Source organism: Oxyura jamaicensis, chromosome 7 (genome assembly GCF_011077185.1).
Source record: "Oxyura jamaicensis isolate SHBP4307 breed ruddy duck chromosome 7, BPBGC_Ojam_1.0, whole genome shotgun sequence".
Lineage (NCBI taxonomy): Eukaryota > Metazoa > Chordata > Aves > Anseriformes > Anatidae > Oxyura > Oxyura jamaicensis.
The window spans coordinates 14,283,668-14,305,353 of NC_048899.1; the positions used below are offsets into that span (position 1 = coordinate 14,283,668).

The following is a 21,686-nucleotide window of genomic DNA, read 5'->3' on the forward strand; positions in this document are numbered from 1 at the left end:
GAATGTTACCACAGAACTTCCACCAGAATGTTACCACAGAACTTCCAGAATAATTGGTTGACTCAATCCACATCTCAAAAATATAATTTAAAAAAAAAAAACAAGGACAAGTTCAATGAATTATTTTAAAGAGCTTCTGGATAGACTTTGTCAGACATTGTTGATTCCAATAAAGATACATTACTTTCATGGTGAATGGAGCTCTGAGGGTAAAAAAAAAAAAAATACAATGTACATTCATAGCCTTTATATTAGGGTTTAGCTTAAGGAATCTCTCTTTAAAGGAAATATTTCTCAGAGAATATTTCTCTGGAAGAGAAGCTTAAGGGAGAGTATTTAACCCTCTTCCAATCATTTCTCATTTAAGCTGCTGCCATCTTGCATTGCAGTACAATGGGACATTCCTCTGCTAAGCAGCTTTTATTCTATGCTAACACTATTTGCCAGACTTGCAGCAAAACATGAAAACAGACAACCAGAAGAAAGTTACTTTGGAAATTAAGAAAAATGGTATTTTTGTGAGAACAGGTGTTGGCCAGAAAAATATCATCACACCATTTCTTCTCAAAATACCTGTGTGAATTTGAGCTGGAAAGACATGTCTAGAAGCAGGAAGGCAACAGTTCTTTGACATGTCTGTCTCTTGACTGTGGCTCCTTACTACTGCAAAACATCCTGCAGTACTGCAGATACCCAAAAGTTAGAACTAACAGAAGTAGTAAAGCAACAAGGAAGCCCGAGTTCTCAAGAATTATAGCTCAGCTAAACAACTATGTGCACATAACTACAGATATGCATAAACCCAGAGAGAAAAATCAGTTCATCCAGTAACTGGACACAAATAATTTTAAAAATTGCCTTTGTTTGAAGGCAGAAACGTAGCATTCATTATCTTCAGGCCTAAATACTACAAGTTTATGAACCAGGTGTTGAATATTGCATTTCAATGTGTTTTCAGAGAACACACTAAACTTCTCCTAAAAGATAAAAAGCTGCTTAAACCAGAAAGTTTTCCAATGCTGAGGTACTTTTTATCCTCATCAGGGAGACTCCAGAAGCATGAATAAGTGGCTCGAACGTAACTTTTTGCCTCAGCTTGTATTTCAGCATTGAACAAGGGAAAAAACATGCTATTTTAATCAATTTAGCATAGGTTTCGCCCTATTCCACTCTCACATCTTACCTGAAAGCCAAGTTCCTTCTAAGTACATGTAGTTTTACTTTCCAAACTGGTGAAAGTATTGCCACTAAGGCTGTTAGTGGCAAAAAGCAGAGAGAGAACTACAAAAAGGATGTTTGCTAGAACAGATGGACCACCAGGAAATGAATGTACTTTTCTGATATTCAGAATATAATTACTTGAGCCATACAAGTAATCCTCTACATGGTGAAAGCTCAAGATTTTTTCTCCAGTTATCCTTTTAATTCCTTTTTTGAAATGTTCAGTAGGTTGTTTTAATTCTTGAAGTTCTGACATCTCATAATAAAAGACAGTTTCAACAACAACAATAAAAATCTCCAAGTTAACACTGAATTTAGCTTATTAGAATTAATTCCTGCAGAGAGTAACTAATTTTAAGAAGACGTTTTTGGAAGCTGTGATAAACTAAGCTGTCCAGTTAGCTTCCAAAGGATGCAAGCTATACAGCCCATCTTGCAAGTGCAGCAGGCCATCATTTTGTAAGTAATGTGCTATATATATTTACTCATTGACTCATTTCTTCAGATTTCTTTGTAGATTTCTGCAAAGAAGTTGACAAGCACATTCATATCAGACACTGAACCATCTTCTTATTACACACCTAATAATCATTCAGTTCAGACAAATCTAAAAAGAGTAAGCCTCATTTAAAAGCCAGAGTTGTATTTAATTCATCTAACTTAGCAGTAGGAGCTCAGAATACGTGTATGTAGGGATTAAAAACAGTAAAATACACTATGAAAGTGCTAAGTGTGTTTTTTTACACTGTCACTTCTACAAAGAGTGAACAAAAGCTGTCAGGTCATCTTTTTCTTCCAATTCCCACTCAATCTTCCATGATATCTCATCTTATTGTTCTAATGCTTTAAGTATGTTAAATAGAAAAACTCCTTCCCGGTTAAATATTACCTGTTGGTTCAGACATCATTCACTCAAGGTCTATACAACACAATAACTTACCTCAGTACATACTAAACAGACTTCTACACAAGTCCTGAGTGTCTTGTTAAGTATCTTGCCACATTTCTTGCAAACCTAACAATTTAAGTCATAACACGTAGTTAAACCAGCTGGTGGCACTCTTGTGCCATTATTTTGGAGTTAATTAATGACAGCTGAGAAACTCAAAACCTTTATAAAAACCTCTGTCTGTTCACAAGAAAACTGAAGGAAATGCAGTAAGCAGTGTCTGATAGAGAACTATATGCTTTCAAAGGTTTCTTGAAAAGTTAATTACTATAGCTTTTGACTACATCAATATGTTGAACTCTTTAGTATACTCTAATTGTTTAAGCTGATGTCTGTTTTCAAAAGAGAACTCAAGAATTAACTGTTTTTATTTATATACATATGTATTTTTTAAACTTTGTCCCAAAGGGGCCAAAGAGAGAAAGGAAGAACCAAAATTTTTCTTTGCATATCCTTTGAGATCGTGTTTTCACGTATAACATAGAAGAACATAAAACATAAAATGATGAACACCTGATTTGAAAGATTACATTTTCTGCATTCCTTTGCAATGGACTGTCAAGAGCAATTATGCTTCAAAAGAAATAAAAAGTTACATGTATTACGTGTATTTCAAGTAGGCTTCCCCAATTAATAACTAGAAAACATATACTTATCAACTTAAGACTGAGAAGCATAACTTTAATGATGCATATGGTCACCTTACCGCACTGTTGGGATACCAATGTATTCAAATTGAAATCACATTAGTGACCTGAGTTTTCAGGCAAATGGATTCAAGTACTGACATAAACAGAAACCATACATACATGTAACTTAGAGGAATCAGTTCAGCCTCCTCTTCTGTAAAATTAACAGGATGCTTGGACTGATTGATGAAATGTCCCATAAAAACAGAGTAAAAATGCAGGAAAGGATGAAAAAGGGAAAGGAAATAGGACGGAAAGGAAAGAAATGGCTTATTCTCAATCAGAAGGAAGAAAAAAAGCACTAATGACAATTAATGGAAGCAAACAAAACAAAACAACATTAAAAAGTTGCAGTGTCCCTTATCCCAATTTTGTATGTATAAATGATCAATGACTTAAAGACAAGAAGAGCTTCAGGTTTTCTGCTCCTCTTGGAAGGGAAAGGAAATAGGATGTGATTATGTTCTCAACCACAATGAGAGTGTAACAGTCACTAACTTAAGTAAAAGCACTGAAGTAAAACATCTGTAAGCATACTCAGCAAAAAACTCAGGTAGCATTCTCTTTGTACAGCCAATTGCTCACTAAGTCAACAATTGAGTTAAATTCTCTAAATACTACCAAAAAAAACCAACAAAACTGTCATTTCATACAACTTCATGTAATTTCCAGATCAGTTCCTTCATACCAGTAAGTAACACAATGGTGACAGTTACCAGGTCTAACAAGAAAAAAGTGGATACAGATTAATCTTACTTTCAGCTGAAACTAACTTTCAGCTGAAGTAAGATACTATTCTAGAACTGAGCACTCTCATATTGCAAATTATTTTAAAAAGAAATAAAGAGAAAGTATTTCTCTATTTCCCTAACCATTGCTAAGAGAAGATGGGGGAATAAAATAAATGTATGTCTCACGACAAAATGTTCAGTCATTACACTGACATGCTTTTAAGTGTAAAGTATCAAAAATCGAACAATTTGAACATTCTGAAGTACCAAAAATTGAACTACTAATAAGCAGTGCCTAAAGATTTCCATTCAGTGTGTCATCCAATGCTTGCTCAAAGGTACAGAAGTATTTATTTCAGGAATATTAATTTTGGTAACTGAGTTACACAGGTTTTGACAGATGAAAAATGCAAAAGGGGTTTATTCTTATCAAGACCTCAGAAAAGGAATACACCTATGCCACTTAGAAACTCAAGTGGCACTGTTAGATAACAGCTGCCTGATACTTCCATATACAAGATGTGTTTTCAGTTGCTTATAAAAAAAAGTTTCCAAACTATAAACACTAAGAAATTTTATGAGAAATTTCTGCTTTAGAATTATTACTAGTCATTTATTCAAAATAAAGGTAGCTTTAAGGCTTTAATACCTCCGTATGCCTGACTACTAAACAGTTTATTAACAGGGATAGCTTCAAATACTGTCTCTTCTCTGCTGGTCCATTGGAAGTTACCCAAATTCGCCTGAGCAGGAGCCTTCAGAATTAAAACTGTAGTCCACAAAGCCTCACTGAGGCTGCATCTTCTCACACAGCACTGCCCAGCCTTTCAAATGGGCTGCAAACAACTATCCTTGAACAAAAGATTGGTCAAGTTCAGGAATGCTTGGGCCCATGGGGGGAGAACACAGCAGCTTTCTTACAACTGCAATGCCTGGCTGCTGCAGAGCATATTGGAGCCAGACACTGGAAGTGAGAATCCAGAGATATTACTCTGTGCTCCCAAGAGGCCAACCCTCCTGGAACTTGTGCAACTCCATTTCACTGCAGGCAACTGGAATTTCCTAACCAAGCATTCAGTTCTGCAACTTCTTTAAAAAAAGAAAAACAACACACAACTATCAGGACTCACAAAATCCAATTTACAGCCAGTATTTATTAACTGCCATGGACCCTTTTAACTTCATGCCAGTTTTGGCTGTTGCAGTCCAAGCATACTGAAACTTGATGAAGTTTAAGAAACATGTCTGTGGACATTCCAAATTAAGAAACTGCTGCACCATGTGCATGAGATGCAGTATTTGTTAGTCCACATGCCTCCCAGGTCAAGAGAAAGAACAGACAGGTTGTGATAGTTCTTTGTAGAACACAGGTTGCTGGGGACACAAAAATTTAACGCAGAACTGCCACAGGAAAGAGTCAATCCTAATCTCCCCCAGCCACGTGCTCACACATCTCTTGAGTGGACAACAGGGAGGATTATTTTGCAGGAAGACCACAAAATTATTAGAATCACTAGGCAGCTGCAAAAACACTGGAGTCAACTCAAGGTGGGGCAAGACTGCTCAACTCAGCAGAAGCACAAACCTAAACTAGCATAAAACCAAACAAAAATCACAAATAAAATTTGTCTGCAAGGGTAAGGTTTCAAGCAGTGGAATTTCCCCAAAAGAAAAAACATAGCAGGAAAAAAAATAAGCAAAGCTGAGTATTATTTTATGGAAAATAGTCGTCTGACCTGTACAAAAAGAGATGCTTTAGTTAAATTGGAAGACTAAAAGGGAAAAGAACAACAAAAACACAAACAATAACAAGCCTGTAGATATCAAATCATCAAGAACTCCATCACTAGAAGAGAATGGGTATGCACAACTGTGGAATTAAAGTCAGAGATCTACCTTTTCAGTTAGGAGTAGATAGGACATATGGAAAAAAAATAAACCTCTATACTTTAAAAAAGACAAACACTGATACTGCTGGTCTAAAATCTACAACTTTTAAGAACATGAGGTTAAGCAAAATATCCAAAATAAGCAAATGTAACCAAGGTTAATAGTAAGTTTTGTTAACTATAACTGAAGATTTGTCCTTCTATTGACAGGCGACATGCTATTTCAGCCTAACTGCTAATCAGCATGCATAAAACTGACAGAACTAGAAGGTCAGTTCTCAGTTGTTTGATCAGAACATGAAGTCTCATTTTGTGGATTCAAATTCCTTCGCAAACTGGACAAACCCTAGCTTTCATCTCATATTATAACAGTATACGCAACAGAAGTAAACTGCATAGATTCCTTTCTCCTCTTAGATGTTAATGTCCCTTAATGGACTGCTTTGTTCTCAATTTTTGTCATCTGTTCCAGATTTCCTAAAGATGTCCTATCTCTTCTCTCATCTCATTATAAGTTGCAAAAAAAGTGAAAGAATTTGTGTGTTTCAAGTAGACTGGTATATCTACAAGGAAATTTAGTTTTAAAAGCTCCAGTAATTAATTGCAACTTGTACAGTGATATCTTCACTGTGAACTGCAACTGAAGTGTACAATTCCCCCAGTACTTTTGATAAAATTTGGTGAAATCATAATGCAAGCATTCTCATTTCTAACCTGCAGTTTAGTGGCTTCTTCTGAGATGTATGCTGCTCAGATATATTTGGTCACTGATCTACAGTATTGTCTTGTAGATCAATCTAGCAAGAGCTCCCCAACCTCTGATCAAACATTTTTTTAGCTTGTCTGTATCAATGTTATGATTATTTTCTTAATAAATCCTATCATAAACACAAAAAATATTTCTAAAATGCTGTGGAACCTGAATGAATTCAGTGAGATTTATTTAAAAGGCTGGTCATTTAGGCAGTACCCAGTTCAAGCCATCTTCTACAACTGATGGAAGTCTGTGACAGCGATTTCTCTCATCAATGCATGTAAAGAGGTAGATATAGAAGGAAGGTAAAAGGATAAAAAAAAGTCACTGGACTGCAGACAGCTTCCATCAGTAGGAGCAGCTATTTGTAGTGTTACTAACCAAAACTGCACACATACACCCCTCTTCTCCAGAAGTCTAGCTATTTTAAGAGAATACTTGCTCAGCTGACTACCACTGCCACCAGCTTACATTCTCTTCCTGTAACAGTCAAAATGTTTCTGTGACTGGAAAGTGGAGACCAATGTAACTTGAAATGTGTTCCTTCATCTTAAAAAGTCAGAATAGTTGGACACTAGCAATCAAGTGTTTCAGATCTCCATATTACGATGGAAAAAAGGGCAAGAATGCCTACTGGAGACAGTTAAGGTGATACCACAGAAGTTTCTGGGCAGATTGACAGATTTGGGGCAGCCAGTTTGGTGGTCTGCAGATGACTCCAACATCATAGAACTGCCAGGAAGAGCAACATTTAGGCATACACAATGCCTTTTGTTTTCAGTGCCATAGTTTTGGCTGGGACTGAGTTAATATTCTTTGTATTTTTTTAATGAAAATAGTATTGATAACACCGACATTTTAGTTGTTGTAGAGCACTGCTCACACAGACCCAAGGACATTTCAACCCCTCCTGCTGCCCTGCCAGTGAGAAGGTTGGGGGTGCACTAGGAGCTGTGAGGGGACACAGACAAGACAGTTGGCCCAGGCTGGCCAAAGAGATATTCTGTGCCATATGGCATCATGCTCAGCCATAAAAGCTGCGGTAAAGAAGGAAGAAGGGGTGGACATTAGGAGTGATGGCATTTGTCTTCCCAAGAAACCATTACATGGGATGGTCCCTGCTTTCCTGAATGCAACGGAAAACCCACCTACTGATGTTGAGAATGAGTTCCTTGTGCAAGCACCCTTTTTTCGTTATCTAGTTAATTGTCTTTATCTCGTCCCATGTTCTCACACTTACCTTTCCAATTCCCTCCCCCATCCCACCTGGGGACAGTGAGCAAGCAGCCATGTGGTACTTCACTGCCTGCCAGGGTTAAGCCACAACACACAGATAATGGTAACAAAACATACCATAACTGCAATTTTTGTATGGACACCAGCTTTGCCAGACAAATGTGTCAAATAAGACAAGTATCATACTGTCCCTTTTCCCATTCCTTCTAGGGAAGAATTTTTTAAGCTTAATCATCAGTAACAGGCAAATTTGAATGGCAATCTCAACAGATAAGTATATTCTTGAACGTTTTACATAAATCAACTTCCTGCTACACTTTAATTAGTCACCGCCTATGTGGAAAAAGTTGCATGGCAAATTTTAAATTCGTGGCTATGAAATCAATTGGATCAGAGAATCAAGATCTAAAAACACAAGGGTATTTAGGTTTTCATTTCCCTTTCATTTATTTTAACTTGATAAACCCCATTTTTTACAATCATATGTGTGTTAATTTAAACTTTGAGAACGTTTCCTACGGATTCTGAAGTTCTTACCAATAAATAAATAAAAATCCCATACTATCATTTTCTTTGCAGATTCCATAAGCATGTGAAAAAATAAGGTGCTAGTTTTGTAGATGTGGAGATAAGCATATTAACAATCATTGCGTTCTAGCATATCATAGGCAGAAAACTGTTTTACTGTCATGCATAAATTTCACAATGAATAGCTAAGCATATTTGATTACCAGAAAACAAAATATTGCTTACATTTCATAAACTCATAAGTTTATCTCAGACAGTATTTTGAAAGCCTCAAAAGAACTGGCAAATGAAGAGTTGTTTTACATGTACTTCAACATTTGAAAATTGGACTGCTCACACTTCTTACGCCAAAAAAAAAAAACAGGAGCCAAAGTAACGCTTCAATGATAGATACACAATTTTACTTTACTCTTGACTTATTAAAAAACACTTGGTGATTAATAACTGTAAAAAAAAAAAAAAAAAAAGGAAGGAAAGAGATGGTCTAATTGTGTTTCAAATCAAGTCTTTCCATTGACTATTTTCAGCTCAGAAAAAGGATAACTGGAAACACTCCAGAATACACTATTTATGTACAGAACTAACAACATAATAGAAATGGCAGGTTTTTTTTTGTCTTTAAAAAAGAAACAAAGCAACAAAAATAACAAAACCAAACAAAATGCCAAAACAAACATCTACCCTTCCTTGTTTGTTGTGTATCAGTGACTATTCTCACAGAGGCAAGCATCTGTAGTGTCTGCTAACCACACAAAACATGGAACATAAGGAAGACCACTCAAACCTCAGGCTCCCAAATACAAGAGCCAATAATGCCCTATTACTCCAAGAACTAAAACAGACCACAACTGTTCTTTAAATCAGCTACAAATTATACATGAGGTTCAGCAATCCAACTCTATTTTAAGACACCATCGCCTACCAAAGATTGTGTTGCGGACTTCCTTCTCTGCATACAAGAACAGTTATAATTACATTTTCATGCAATGTAACATTTAGTAATCACACATAAAACATGAATACTCTTTTATGGTTAGAAAAGCTTCTGTATTCCTTTGTGTAGTAATCATTATCTTAGTGGCAACTAAAATAAACCATATAAGAATAAAGGCAAAATTGCTGTGGAACTATTTTTTTTTTTTCCTTACACCCATTTTTAATTTTCCACTTTGTCCCACAGGAATTTCTGGCCAATGCAGATCTATGTATGATCAGCTTGCATCACAACCATTACTAACTGTCAGGCCCCAAAGCTCCCTTCATTTCCCAAAAGAAACATTACAGTTTACTCTACAGTTCCTTCTTCTCTGCCAAGTGAAGCAAAAAATCTGTAGTTTTAATGAACTAGTAGTCCCCCACCATAATTTTCAGTTCTCATACATAATGTATAAAGCTACAATGAATTTAAGTAAAAAATCAAAAAAAGTGTTTTTAAGATTACTACCCACTAAATTATGGATTATCTTTGCAAGTCCAAATCTCTGAGCTGCGCAAACTGGGTTACATACAAAAAGAACTCCATAGTGTTGGGAGGGGAATGGGGGGACAGCGTACTGTGCCAGACCAGATGGCAGACTTCAAACTTATCTTCAACCACTTCACTGAGCATATGCAGGACAGTAACAATGACTGTCCATGAATAGGCCCTTTCACCATCAGGCATAACTAGCTACACAAGCGTGATCTGCACAGTTCTCTATTCTCTCCCTGCTACTTTCTCCTCCTTTCGCTCTAGCACAACTTGCTGAAAACAAACAATTTCTGGATGGCAGGAAAGAAGGGAACAGTATGGGTGGGTAAAGGGGACGAGTTAGTCATATGGTCATCACTTCCCCTTCCTTTACTCACACTATTACATCACTCATTCAGCTCTACATTCAAGTAATATCTGACAAGCAGAAACTAAGATTTAAAGTGTATGCCTCTTGTTACACAATTACAAACATAGAAGGCCTTAAGAAAGGGAGAAAATGAAATCATTAAGACAAATAAAATAATGATTCTAGGCAAGTCAGAGAATTCCAGCCAAGTCTCCTGAAAACAGAACAGAGACAAATTCAAGAAGGATTGTCCTGGCAAACAGCACCACTGAGAGTAACTATCTGTCACGATACTCAAGCATCTTGCACACCAGTAAGTTTCTACAGTGCAGACTTGCACTGAAGAGCACAGGAAGAGCAAGTACTCACTGAAGTGCTTGTCGAGTTGCTCAGGCAAGAAGATTTGAATAATCCATTACTACTCGTGAGTGTATTTCCACTGTCCCTTTCAGTCTCCAGCTCTTGGCTACACATTTCCCTGCTGTACATCAGCACACATCAGAACAGCCTGAGCCCAAGCAATTCATCCAACTAACACAGAATGAGCCCCAGAATAAAATTAGGAAATTCTGGTCCAAGTACCAGTAAGCACCAAAGGTAGGGCAAAGGAGGAGATGAAATCCTGTAGGACTGTGGGTGGGGAAGGGAGACAGGAAAGGGAAGGCATACCCTTCTGGGGTATGCTTTCTGGGGGGGGGGGGGGGGGAGCTATGAATTGCAGCCTCTTTCCGTAAGATCTGTCTCTAGTATTAGTCAAAACATACTAGGCTATACATACCTTCAGTGTGCCAACTGCATGGCTGTTCTTTTACAGTATTTCCCTACATTTCCAGGTAAGGGGGCTCAAACACACTGCAGAATTATTTTCTAAGGTAGAATACTGAAGTTATTAACTGCCTTTTCAGGCAAGCATTTCCTCCTTTTGGAACAGTCTTCCATCTTACTTAATGTTATTTTCTTTCCTTTAGTGATTCCAGTAAAACTAAGATGCAGCAGAAATGATGAGTTCTTTAAGTCCCTATACTGCCCGGAGAGGAGAGAGGATCACTCAAAAGGGCAGAGCTGCCAAGTCACTGACCTCTTTGATAACAGCCCTAGCAGAAAAGAAAAAAAATTAAAGGTCAGCTCAAGTACAGACAGCCACCAGGAAGACACACAAAAAGAAAGGGCTATCTTAAAACATGAGAAAAACAAATTCAAAACACATCTGTTGAGGCCATGAAGTAATAGCCTCTCCCAGTTTCTAAATTAAGAAAAAGTCTTTGCTGTTTCCCCCACACACACACATTGGCAGTAGGTCTTCTCCAAAGACTACTCTCTCAGGTGGAGTGATGTCCTCCACTACGAACAGAACCACTGAGACAACTGCCTGGGTGGTAGGGCAGAATTCAGCCCTACCAGGGAAAGGTGTTTTGGTTCAGAACCTGGACTTGCAGGTTAATATAACCCTTCGCAATAGCTTTTCATGCACTAAATGAAATAGGAAAAAGCCTCCTTTGTTGAGCCCAATGATTCTACCAAGGAATCCTTGGGTTTCTGCCCATTTCTAAGATGAATTTGATTGAGCAACCTCCACCACCAACTCTGTCAAAACTCCAAACCAATTTGATTTTGCCCTTTTACCAGTGGTGAGAAAAAAACAACTCACAGTAAGAAGTCCCATTAAGTAACAGATTTAATGTTGTATAGTTCAATATCAATCCTGTAAACCTGGGTAGAATTTCTCAGAGATGAACACTTTATCCAGGCTACTGAAATTAAAAAGACCAGACAGAGTAAAACAAAGCAGCACTGTTAATGGACTGCAAAGGTTTCTGCTCTCAAGAAAATAGTAGAAATTGGCTCTCAAGTTACCAACACTTTCTGATTACCTCCTTTAAAGGAGTCAGTCTTATCAATTTATCTGGGCAGGGAAACAATAGCCACATTCTTATGAGAAGTAATCACTGGGTTTACAAAGCCAGCTCTCAAATGTCTGTGAGAAACACTTTGGGGGGCAGTTCTGAGCCTCACAGTCAATGGTTAAGAGCTCAGAAAGCAACTGTAACACTTACAGCAATGTGGTTAGCCTCTTGTGAAGACAAAGCAACTTCTTGACTTCTGCCTGTTGGCTCAACAACACCAAGACACTTAAGTGGAGCTGATGGTTTGTTGATTACCCATGCCATGTAAAGAACTGAAAAACGTGAGATAAGGATAATCTTACTGATGTCTCAGCGTATCACTCCTGAAGTAAAAGGCTGAGATCTGGAGTGATACCTGCAAAATCAACTGCCATATCTTTATTTTCTATTTATATCTCTATTTTTAAGAAGTGAGTAAGTTTCAAATTTTCCTTATGCCATGCAAATTGCAGAAGAGAGTAATTCAAGTAAAAAATAATTTCTGCCTGATGAGAGATAAAAATGCATTACTGCAGAATATTAGGCATTAAAAGAGATATCCACATGACTAACAGTCATGGATCCAGAAGAAAAGTAGGTCTTATCATATCACAGAAAGCAACTGAAAAATGAACAGCAATATAAAATCAATAACAGTCACAGACTGGGCTCCAGCTCTTAGACCTACAGCAATAATGCAAAGGTTTGCATTTTAACTTCCTAAAGAGAAAAGGACACATTTCTATCTACTGTTGTTTTGCTTCACTCAATACAAACCTCCAATAAAAAAAAAATACCAATCACCAGCTTTTAAGAAAAAAAAAAGTTTACCTAGGCTGTAAATGTAAATCACTTATTTCTCACTATTTCAAACAAAGATTTAAATTCAAAAGTGTGACCCTGATGTGTTGATCATTAAACTGACAAGTCTGCATCATTCACTCTTTATATCAGATGAACTTTTGCTACAGATGGGTAGAAGCACACTTTCAGCACAGCTCACTCAAATTAGTGTTAATTATTGACTAGAATAAACTCAGCTTGTTCCAGTTTTCCCTTTGGTGGAGAGAAAACTGAAAGAGAACATTCATGTTAGTACAGCTGACTTCTGAATAACAGGTCACGTTTCTGTTTAAGAGTATTTCTCCTAGATAGATTCTAGTTTACTTCTTGTTTAAGTTCTTCAATTCAATGGTACATGCTTTCCTATTTCCTCACACAACTCACCAGCACTTTCAGCGTTCCTCAAACTTACTTTTTTTTTTTTTAATTGAAAAATTTCCTCTGATTATTAAACCAATACAGGGGTACCAAAATCTCAATGAACATCTGCTATTCCTGTATCACAGAGCTATTTTTTTTCTGCGTTGGGCATTGCTTTGAAACATTCTCTCTGCCATATATTAAATAAGAGTATTAAGAATTGGCAAACTGCTGGTATAGTTTCAGATACTGAGAGTGCCTATCGAACATACGCAGTAACTTAAGTGTACTGTGACAGGAACATTCTTGTTGTTCAACTTGTCATTCCTTTTTTTCCAAACTGTCAGCTCCTCAGATTTAAATTAAAATCAGTATGCAAGATTTAATCAGAAGAAAAACATTAAATATTGAACATTAAAATCCCTGAGTGGCTTTAGAAGAAAGAGATTGGAAAAGCCTTTAAAAAAAGGGGGGGAAAAAAGAAATTCTTTGCTTTTATCTGTCTGCAAGGAATCTTATTAAAGAAGTAGCCACACTGCATGTAGCCCATACAAAAGCAATCCTGATCCGCAATCAACCCCACTATACTGAACATGTTTAGCAAGGAATATCATCATAAGAGGAAATAAAAGGAAAGCTCTTGAAGAAAAAAAAATAAATTATTGAATTAATGACACTACCTCAGTGATTGGTTGCCCTTGTGATGTCAAGTCCAATTCCTGAGGCCTTGTCACCTTATCGATATCCAAGGAGTCCATGCTGGAAGCTGCAGAAGTTATGCTGGAACGGGAGGAGTTACTGATTGAGCGCACCTCAGCATCACTCACTGTGCCAGCAGATGCTGTCCTCCTGTGCTGAGCAGTAACTACTGGTTTGGTGTCTTCTGCAACTGACTGCTGGGCTGCCTCATCCATGCTCAAAGAGGCTTTCTCTAACTGTGCAGTGATGTCATCCAAGGAAACATTGGCATGTGATGGTTTAGTCACCTTACCAGATGAAGAGGATAATCCTTTCATACTGCTGTGCTTAGTAGAAGGTCGGCTAGCAGGTGGTTTCTGAGCTTTGGGTTCTGTGGCAAGGCGTTTCACTGCGGTATTATTTGCTGAATGAGACCCAATGCTGCTGAGCTCCTGCTCTATGGAACAGAGATCAGCCATGAGGGCATCTAGATCCACAGTCTCCCCCTGATTCAGAGCTTCTGCAATGAAGAAGAGTTTTTAGTATGCACAGGTTTGTTACATGTCTCTTTGGAGTAAGAGGGCAGAGGAAAATATTTTCATTCCCCATCTATATTGCAAAATCTCTCCTCACTGCTAAACACAGATTTATTTGCACTAATACTCTTGACTGGTGTAAGAGCAATTAAATGACTATTTAGGTTAAATATATTTGCTGATAAGAGAAATCTGTAAATTATTAGATTACATTTGAAAGGTCCAAACTGCTGTCACACGAACAGAATCTAAAAATGTACTTGTATATCCTAGCTTTATAAAATAAGCACATCTGACATTGCTTTTAAAAAAAGCTACAAAATACTACATGAATAATCAGACTTTTAAATTAAGGCTTCCTATGTTACAACCATAGGAAATTATTTTAAGACAAGGAAAAATATGCTTTCAGTTTAACGTGAAAACATTCTGTAGCTATATTCCTGCATTCTGTCCCATGAAGCAAAACGCTCTTTCTTTCTGTTTAATAAATACATCTTAATTCTTTCATGAGACCAGATTCCAGAACAAGTATTTCTTTAGAAACACTAGACTACAATTCTTAGATATTAGGTGCTGTAAAAGATACGGTTTGGAGATATTTCAAATTCTATGCCATCAGAAAGCAAGACCTTTAGAGCAAACATTTTCATTTCAGCTAGAAGTATATTTTAATGCTCTATTACAATGATCTTTACAATGATCTTATTTATAGCTGAAATAGTTCTTTCCCTAAAATATTATTTAAAGGGTTAAATAGTTCAACAAACCATTCAGATTGTACATGGAGAAACGATATGAGAAGTTGGCAAGATTAGTTTCCTGATGGAGAGGTGATCTCTTCACTGGTGCTACAGGTTTATCTGTATCCAAACTCTGAAAAGGACAAGAAAAAGGGCAGAATTAACTTTGACAAGGAACCAGAAAAGGATATATTCAAAATGAATTAAAATTGATTTTATTAAAGATAACATTTTCAAAATCTCCTGACATATCAAAAATTGTTTTTTTCAGGTTTTAGATTGAAAACCTCATCGTATCACAGAGGATTAGCTTCAGATAGTCAGTGAGAACATACTCAAGTTCTGTTGTTAGAGAATTACATGAAAGCATATTCCAAATGCATTTTTCAGCGTTTACATACCAGCTTGTTTTGAAACACAGCTGACTTACCTATAACAACAACCCTGCAGAGAATTTGACATGGTGCAAACTGCGGCACCCTAAGAAATTTGGTATATAAGCATGCCTGTGGTATAAGCACAAAAAATTTGTTTGTGGATAATTTTGTTTTATTAAAAGGGATTTTTAATCACTAAATTCAGACATTTCTCTCAGTAAGTCTTTCTCATGAAAAATGATGAACTGTGAGAGCAACTCCAAGCCAAATATATGACAGACTTTTTTTTTGAAAAACTAATATGGGGAAAAAAAAAAGTCAAGACCTCTTTCCACCTGATATATCTAATTGTTGTATTATGAAGGCTGATACGGACATAAAACTTTACAATAAACATCAGCATTTTTGTATATAATAAATAGTAGGGCACTATGTTCCAGCTGGTGAACCAAGAAGTACCTAATGCCCCAGAAGTGTGAAGTGTTATGTGGGGAATTATCTCCTACTGTTGCTTGACAGGCCTGCAGAGGATGTAAATTAAAGCAAAGCTTGTATTAATAAAGGCTTCCTGACAAGTATTTGCCTGAAAGAAAAAAGCATCTTCTAGCTCCAAAAGAATTAGGTTTCTCACTTATGTTTTTTATTTCAATTTTCCAGATCTTTACGCATGCCTTTGTTAAAATAAAATGCACTAATCTTTTTGTTGTTGTTTGAGCATTTGTCTTTGCTGAGCCCCCTTCCTTCTCTCAGTTTGGCTTGAACTTCAAAAAATAATTTTATTAATAAGTCAATCATCACTTAATGAGCAGAAGCCAGTAATGCAGCACTGTTTTTCATCATATGGAAAAAACACCTGTAGTACCTCTGATGGAGCTTACACATGGCCCCACACAGAATAGTTGAAATATATCAATTAGAACCCTAGAGGCAACAATGAAACTTTAGATCAAGGAAGCAAGTTAGGGCTCATTCCTTCCAACTGAACCCACAGACTGACTCAAAACATCTCCTGAAAAGCAAATAAATTCTGGTTAAAAGCATTCTTAAATTCAGTAAAACATATTTTAAATAATTAAGTTAGAACACGTACTTGCAAATAGTTGGGATATGCTCTTACTAATTATGAGAGCACATCCTCCACCATGATATTAAAATACCAGTTTAGAGCACTGCTGAAAACTGAAACAGCACTAAAAGTTTAGTTCTGAAAAATGAGAAGCAAGGTAAGACTTTATTTTTCCTGCACCACATAGCTGGACAATCTTACATCAACTGCTAACACACTCTGTGACAGACACTGCTCACATGTGCTACAAATTTTGTGACTATGTTTTATAGTGCTTTTATTAGGCAAGGGGCTAAAACAGGCTAAGTGAATTGAAATGATCTTTAAACATCTCAACAATCACACATCTTTTAAAAAAGATTTCCATCTGGAAAGGAATCTGGGTCTTACTTTCAATCCCTCCTAACAAACACTTAGGAAATCTAAAAAGGAAGTTAAAGTTCAAGGAACTTGGGGACAAAAAGCTTTTTCGCCCACTGCTCTCAGAGTACAGCTGATAAATAGCAACAAATGATGAAACTATACCAGAATGTACTTTGGAGCTCATGAGCTGTAATCATGCCCCTTTACTGGGACTTCAGCTGCATCAAGACACAACCACTTTCCAAACAAACTGAGACTGACTTTATTAATTTGTTTATACCAAACCATATGAGGTCATTAAAAGTTTTGGGGGAAATGTCACTTCTAAGTAGTTGCAAAAGGCAGAATTGCAACTGTAGGGCTTTGTTGCAGACTGCGTTGCATGGTGATATAGATGTGAGAAACAAATACATGTCCTCCCCTTAATTACCTGTTAGTATGTTTTAAGCATTTTAAATGGATCAGCACACAAACCCAGAAAGTCTATGTTAATAGTAAAGCTCTAAGTCCCAAGTAAAGTACACTTATATTTGTAGGCTGCTCATAGCCGCTAGAACAGAGCAAAGAACAAAAAGTCTAAAACCAATTACCCGTTGCACTCATCTGTGAAGGTCCTCATTTGAGATAATTTACAGAGCCCATGCCTTCAAAAGGGCTCTCATTTACCATTAAAAATCCTTTGCAGAGAATTAAAGATAAAAAGAAATATGATATGCAGATTTCTTTCACACCATCTTCCATTCATCTGAAGAGTTAGATTCTTTATTGACCTGTATGCACTAGTTCAGAAAAAAAAAAAATACTTTCCCGTTTTAAAGTTTGCTTTAAAAAAAGTTTGCTTCCCAGAGCTTGCAGGCAGAGCCTTTAAACAGACAATAGCATACATGAGTAAGAATGTGAAGAGCTGCTGTATGATTAGCTCAATTTTCCTTCAATCTCTGCAAAACGATTCCTCCTTTTTCTCCACACTTAGAGCAAACAAGTGATCAAAAAAGCCCCTTCTTCTATAGCTTATTGAAACTAGGGTTATCACACCTTTGCTTAAGTCTAAGTGACAAAGAAGATGAAATACACTATTCAGAAGGACAGCTCGCATGACTGAAAAAAGCAAAAAAGCATAGCAGTCGGTCACAGAAATAGACTGTCACCTCAGGAGTATGGCATCTCATTCCCAATGCAAGTTTTTTTTTGTTGGTTTTTCCCTAAAAGCACTAGAAAGAACAAAATGCAAAGAGAAGATGCATCAGCTGCCTATCTGATGCCAGAAGAGTACTCTGGGTGTATTACATTATCTTTGCATATTATCAGTGACACCATTCACACTTTTTCTTATTGCTGTTCAGATACAACAAATAAATTCAATGCTGTTGTGGCTGGACAACGTCCAACTACACATTTGGAGATCAAGCCCAGCTTTAGCTAACTGAAGTCATTGTTTCTCTACATACATTATGACAAAAGACTGATTCCATAGCTTTCAGAATGGATCACACCCTTTGGGAAAAGTTAAACTACCAGATTGTGAAAAACTAATTTAAGAACTTTGAGATAGGGAAAATAACCTAATTTAGAAATCTTTACAGTGTACTAAGGTGGTCACATGCTGCAGCCTGTCTTGCTGCAAGTGGCAGTGCTAAATAACTGAGGAAGAGAGGCATCTTTTGCCCTTGCACAATAAAATTGGGGAAGCAGGCTTGGCCCTAAGCCTTTGCCATAGCTGAAAAAGCCTTAATTCCTATTCATCTGAAATGTTCAATAGGATCCTTGTCAAAGCTAAAGTAATTAGCATCCAAATGAAAAACATGTAATACTTCTAAAGAATTATTCTGTGAGATGACTGAAACCTTCCTAACCTGTGTGAGTTTGTCTAGTTCTCCCAGCCAGGCCCCAAACATCTTGTCCAGATCTTGATCTTCCTTATCACTATCTTCTTCTGCACCATGGTCAAGCTCTTCATCTGATAATTGCTCCATCTGGAAAAAAAAAAAAAAAAAAAAAAACATTGATCAGGAGTGTAGTACTTGACACCAGCTTTCTTAGACACTGATACATTCTGAAGTCAAAGCGTATTTGTCCATAAGCTTCATGAAAATTGCATATTCAGTAAGTTTATTACAATGCTTACATGTAAAGAGTAAGTATGAACGCTGCAATGGATAATTGCAAAGCCAGGCTTACAGCCCACTTTTGTCCGAATCATACAGGAAAAGATGAAGAACAAAGTCCACAATACTTAATACACCATCAGAAGTTACTTCATGCTAGCCTTGCATACGCACTCATTGCCAGCTATTGTTGGCAAAGTTAACTGACTTGACATTAAAAAATTCATCTCTGTACAAGGATTTCAGCTGACCACAGTTGAGCAACACCATTCAACGCACAGGAAGTGCAGTCTCACTACATTACAAATAGCTGACTCCACACATCTGTAAACAGAAATGCTTAAACAAGCCACAGAGAATGCCAGCAATGAGGCAGTTTAAATTCTGGATGCTCTCCAGATCACTTCAGTGATACTGCAGAGTTTTCACCTGACAAAGAAATCCCTCCCTGCAAGCACAGGGACACCATTACACCTAGGTGACCCTCCTTCATTTGAGGAGTCAGAGTGACCAAGATAAAGACATAACATTCTCCAGATGTTACCTCATGAATTCAAAAGAAGTTTACTTTTTTTTTTTAAAAAATAAGTCTCACTTCCCCAGACACATCCTTCAAGCCCCTTCTACAGGGCTAAGACTCAACATGCCTTCCTGGGTATACCCATGCTGTTAAATCCAGGATTCGTTCAGAAGGAAAATTTAGAGATTTAAACATACCTTGGGGAAAATGACATAGGTAGCAATTTGGGAGTGATTGGGCACTACAATAGAGTAAATGCTAATGCTGCAGAACATCCAAAGAGACATGAGAATAGATCATCATTAAGAGCTACACAAACAAATCATGGTGTGCAGTAGAGCTTGATTTGGTCAACCCATGGATTACATAGTGATTTACCACGCAGCTTTCAAAAGCACTCGTTTACATTTTGTAGACTTGAAAGCAAACTTTGTAAATGTTACTCTTAAGGAAGAAGAATCTTGGTCTGAAAAACTTCACAGTGCTGCAGAGTTGAACTGATGAGAGAGATTACTAAAAATGATAAAGGTGGTCTCAGAGAAAAACCTGTTCAATCAGTTTTAGGCTATTTATGACAACAGTTCATGCAAAAAAAAAAAAAAAAGACATCCATGATCTGAAACAGCCTTTATTTCTATTCTTACATTGCTTGCATTTCACTTTACATTGATAAAATAGCCAGGCAACAGGAGATTTCAGAAGTGATCTACCATTTTAAGGTCAGCAGAAGCCAATAACTCCCACAGATGCAAGATACTACCATCCAGTTGCTCTAGGCAAAGCAGCTTCTACCTCCTACTGAGGCTTTGCTTTTGTGGGAGAACAGAATGCAGCTGCTTATCTTAAAGGGGCAATAATATTAAAGCTGATATGGCATACTGAAGCATAGATGCAAAACAGATTAAATTCACCTTCTAAATCTCATTTCATCTGACACCTGCTCTGAGACCTTTAAGTACTTCTGAGACTCCAGGGAAGGAAAGAAAGCTCTTCTAAAAATCTACAAGCAATGTTGAAATCCAAAAAGCAACAATATGGTCATGTAATAGAGCTGCAGCCTTCCACCAAGACTACACCAGATTTTATGTTTCTTAAATCAGGCATACCTACTATTTCTCCCCCATTCCCCAAGAAAGTCTTTTCCGTGATGTCACCCCAAAACCCTCCCGCATAAAAAAAGTGGAGACAGCAGGGCAGCAGCAACTCATGCTCTACCTAACCTTCTGCAAATCAAACAGAAGCTGGATTCCATTTTCACACTCCTTCAAAGCTTTGCCTTATTAGTTCTTCGGCTTTTATGTGGACAAGAAACATCATAAATTCAAGCCAAAACACATTATATCTAAGGTAACATGACAAACAAACTACAGTAACTGTACTCATTTGAGAACATATCATTTCTCACTGTCTAGATATGCCTGATGTTTAGAGCTTTCATTTGAAGGCTAAGGGAAGCTATTAAACGTGTGCCTTAGGAAACATGACTATAAATGGGTGAATCAAATGGAAACTGTGATATAAAACATACAGAGCTCTATTTACAGAGATTTTACATGGCTATCCTTTCCCTCTTTCAGCTGTTTTTGCCCCTTACTCTACAGTTAGATGAGACTATTTCTGCAGCATATTCATTGTACGGCACTGTTCATAACTAATCCGTTCAGAAAAAAATTAGTAATAAGAACTAACTTTTTTCTTACTGAAGATCTGAGCTGTGGAAAGAAACCAGCATTCTCAATTTCCCATAAATTGTTGCTTTAGCTTTTTTAACTTGGCAACAGAGACATTGCTTCAGTTCCAGTTACACTGAAGACAGAATTAGCAGCCTAAAGAAAACTTTTACAAGTGAAGTACTGTTGTGTCAGCAAGCCTGGCTCTAAACCCAGTAGTATTTGCCAGCTCCTTGTAGTCCCCACCCTAGCTTTCTAACGTCAGCTGCATTTCCTATAAGGCTGTCAATGTTTGCTTGCAAAAGGCACACAGAGGATAGTGTCTCACTTAAGAAATAGCTAATATTAACTTGCTAGCTCTGTAAAATGGATCTCTTAGCACAAGGCCTGCTACTGGACTAAATCAATGAATTAAGGCAGTAACAAAATGTTCAACTAACAGTCTCTGAACTTTCCATCAACAGAAATCAAAATAGTAACAACTCAAAAAGAGTGCATGTTACCATTCAAAAATGACTTTTTTTTTTCCTTTTTACAGAAGTTTTCTCACTGCAGTTGAACACAGCAGATAGACACCATACTTCAGTAAATTAGGACCTAACTGGCAGCTATCACACGTTTCTAAGGCTATGACATTTCTATTCATAACAAGAAAGGAAAATGACAGAAACCTAAAAGTTTCTTTTTTAAGGAATCATTTAGAATGAAGTTCAATCTAACAAATG

General features: G+C 37.1%; 1 protein-coding gene across 1 annotated transcript in view; it reads right to left on the bottom strand.

The window, feature by feature from the left end:
* RAPH1 (Ras association (RalGDS/AF-6) and pleckstrin homology domains 1) overlaps positions 1–21,686 on the bottom strand; it is a 79,388-nt gene that overhangs the window by 37,183 nt on the left and 20,519 nt on the right. The window contains 3 exon segments of the mRNA XM_035331253.1: positions 13,584–14,101; positions 14,888–14,993; positions 18,520–18,639. Of these exon segments, the coding sequence (XP_035187144.1) occupies positions 13,584–14,101; positions 14,888–14,993; positions 18,520–18,639 (744 nt within the window).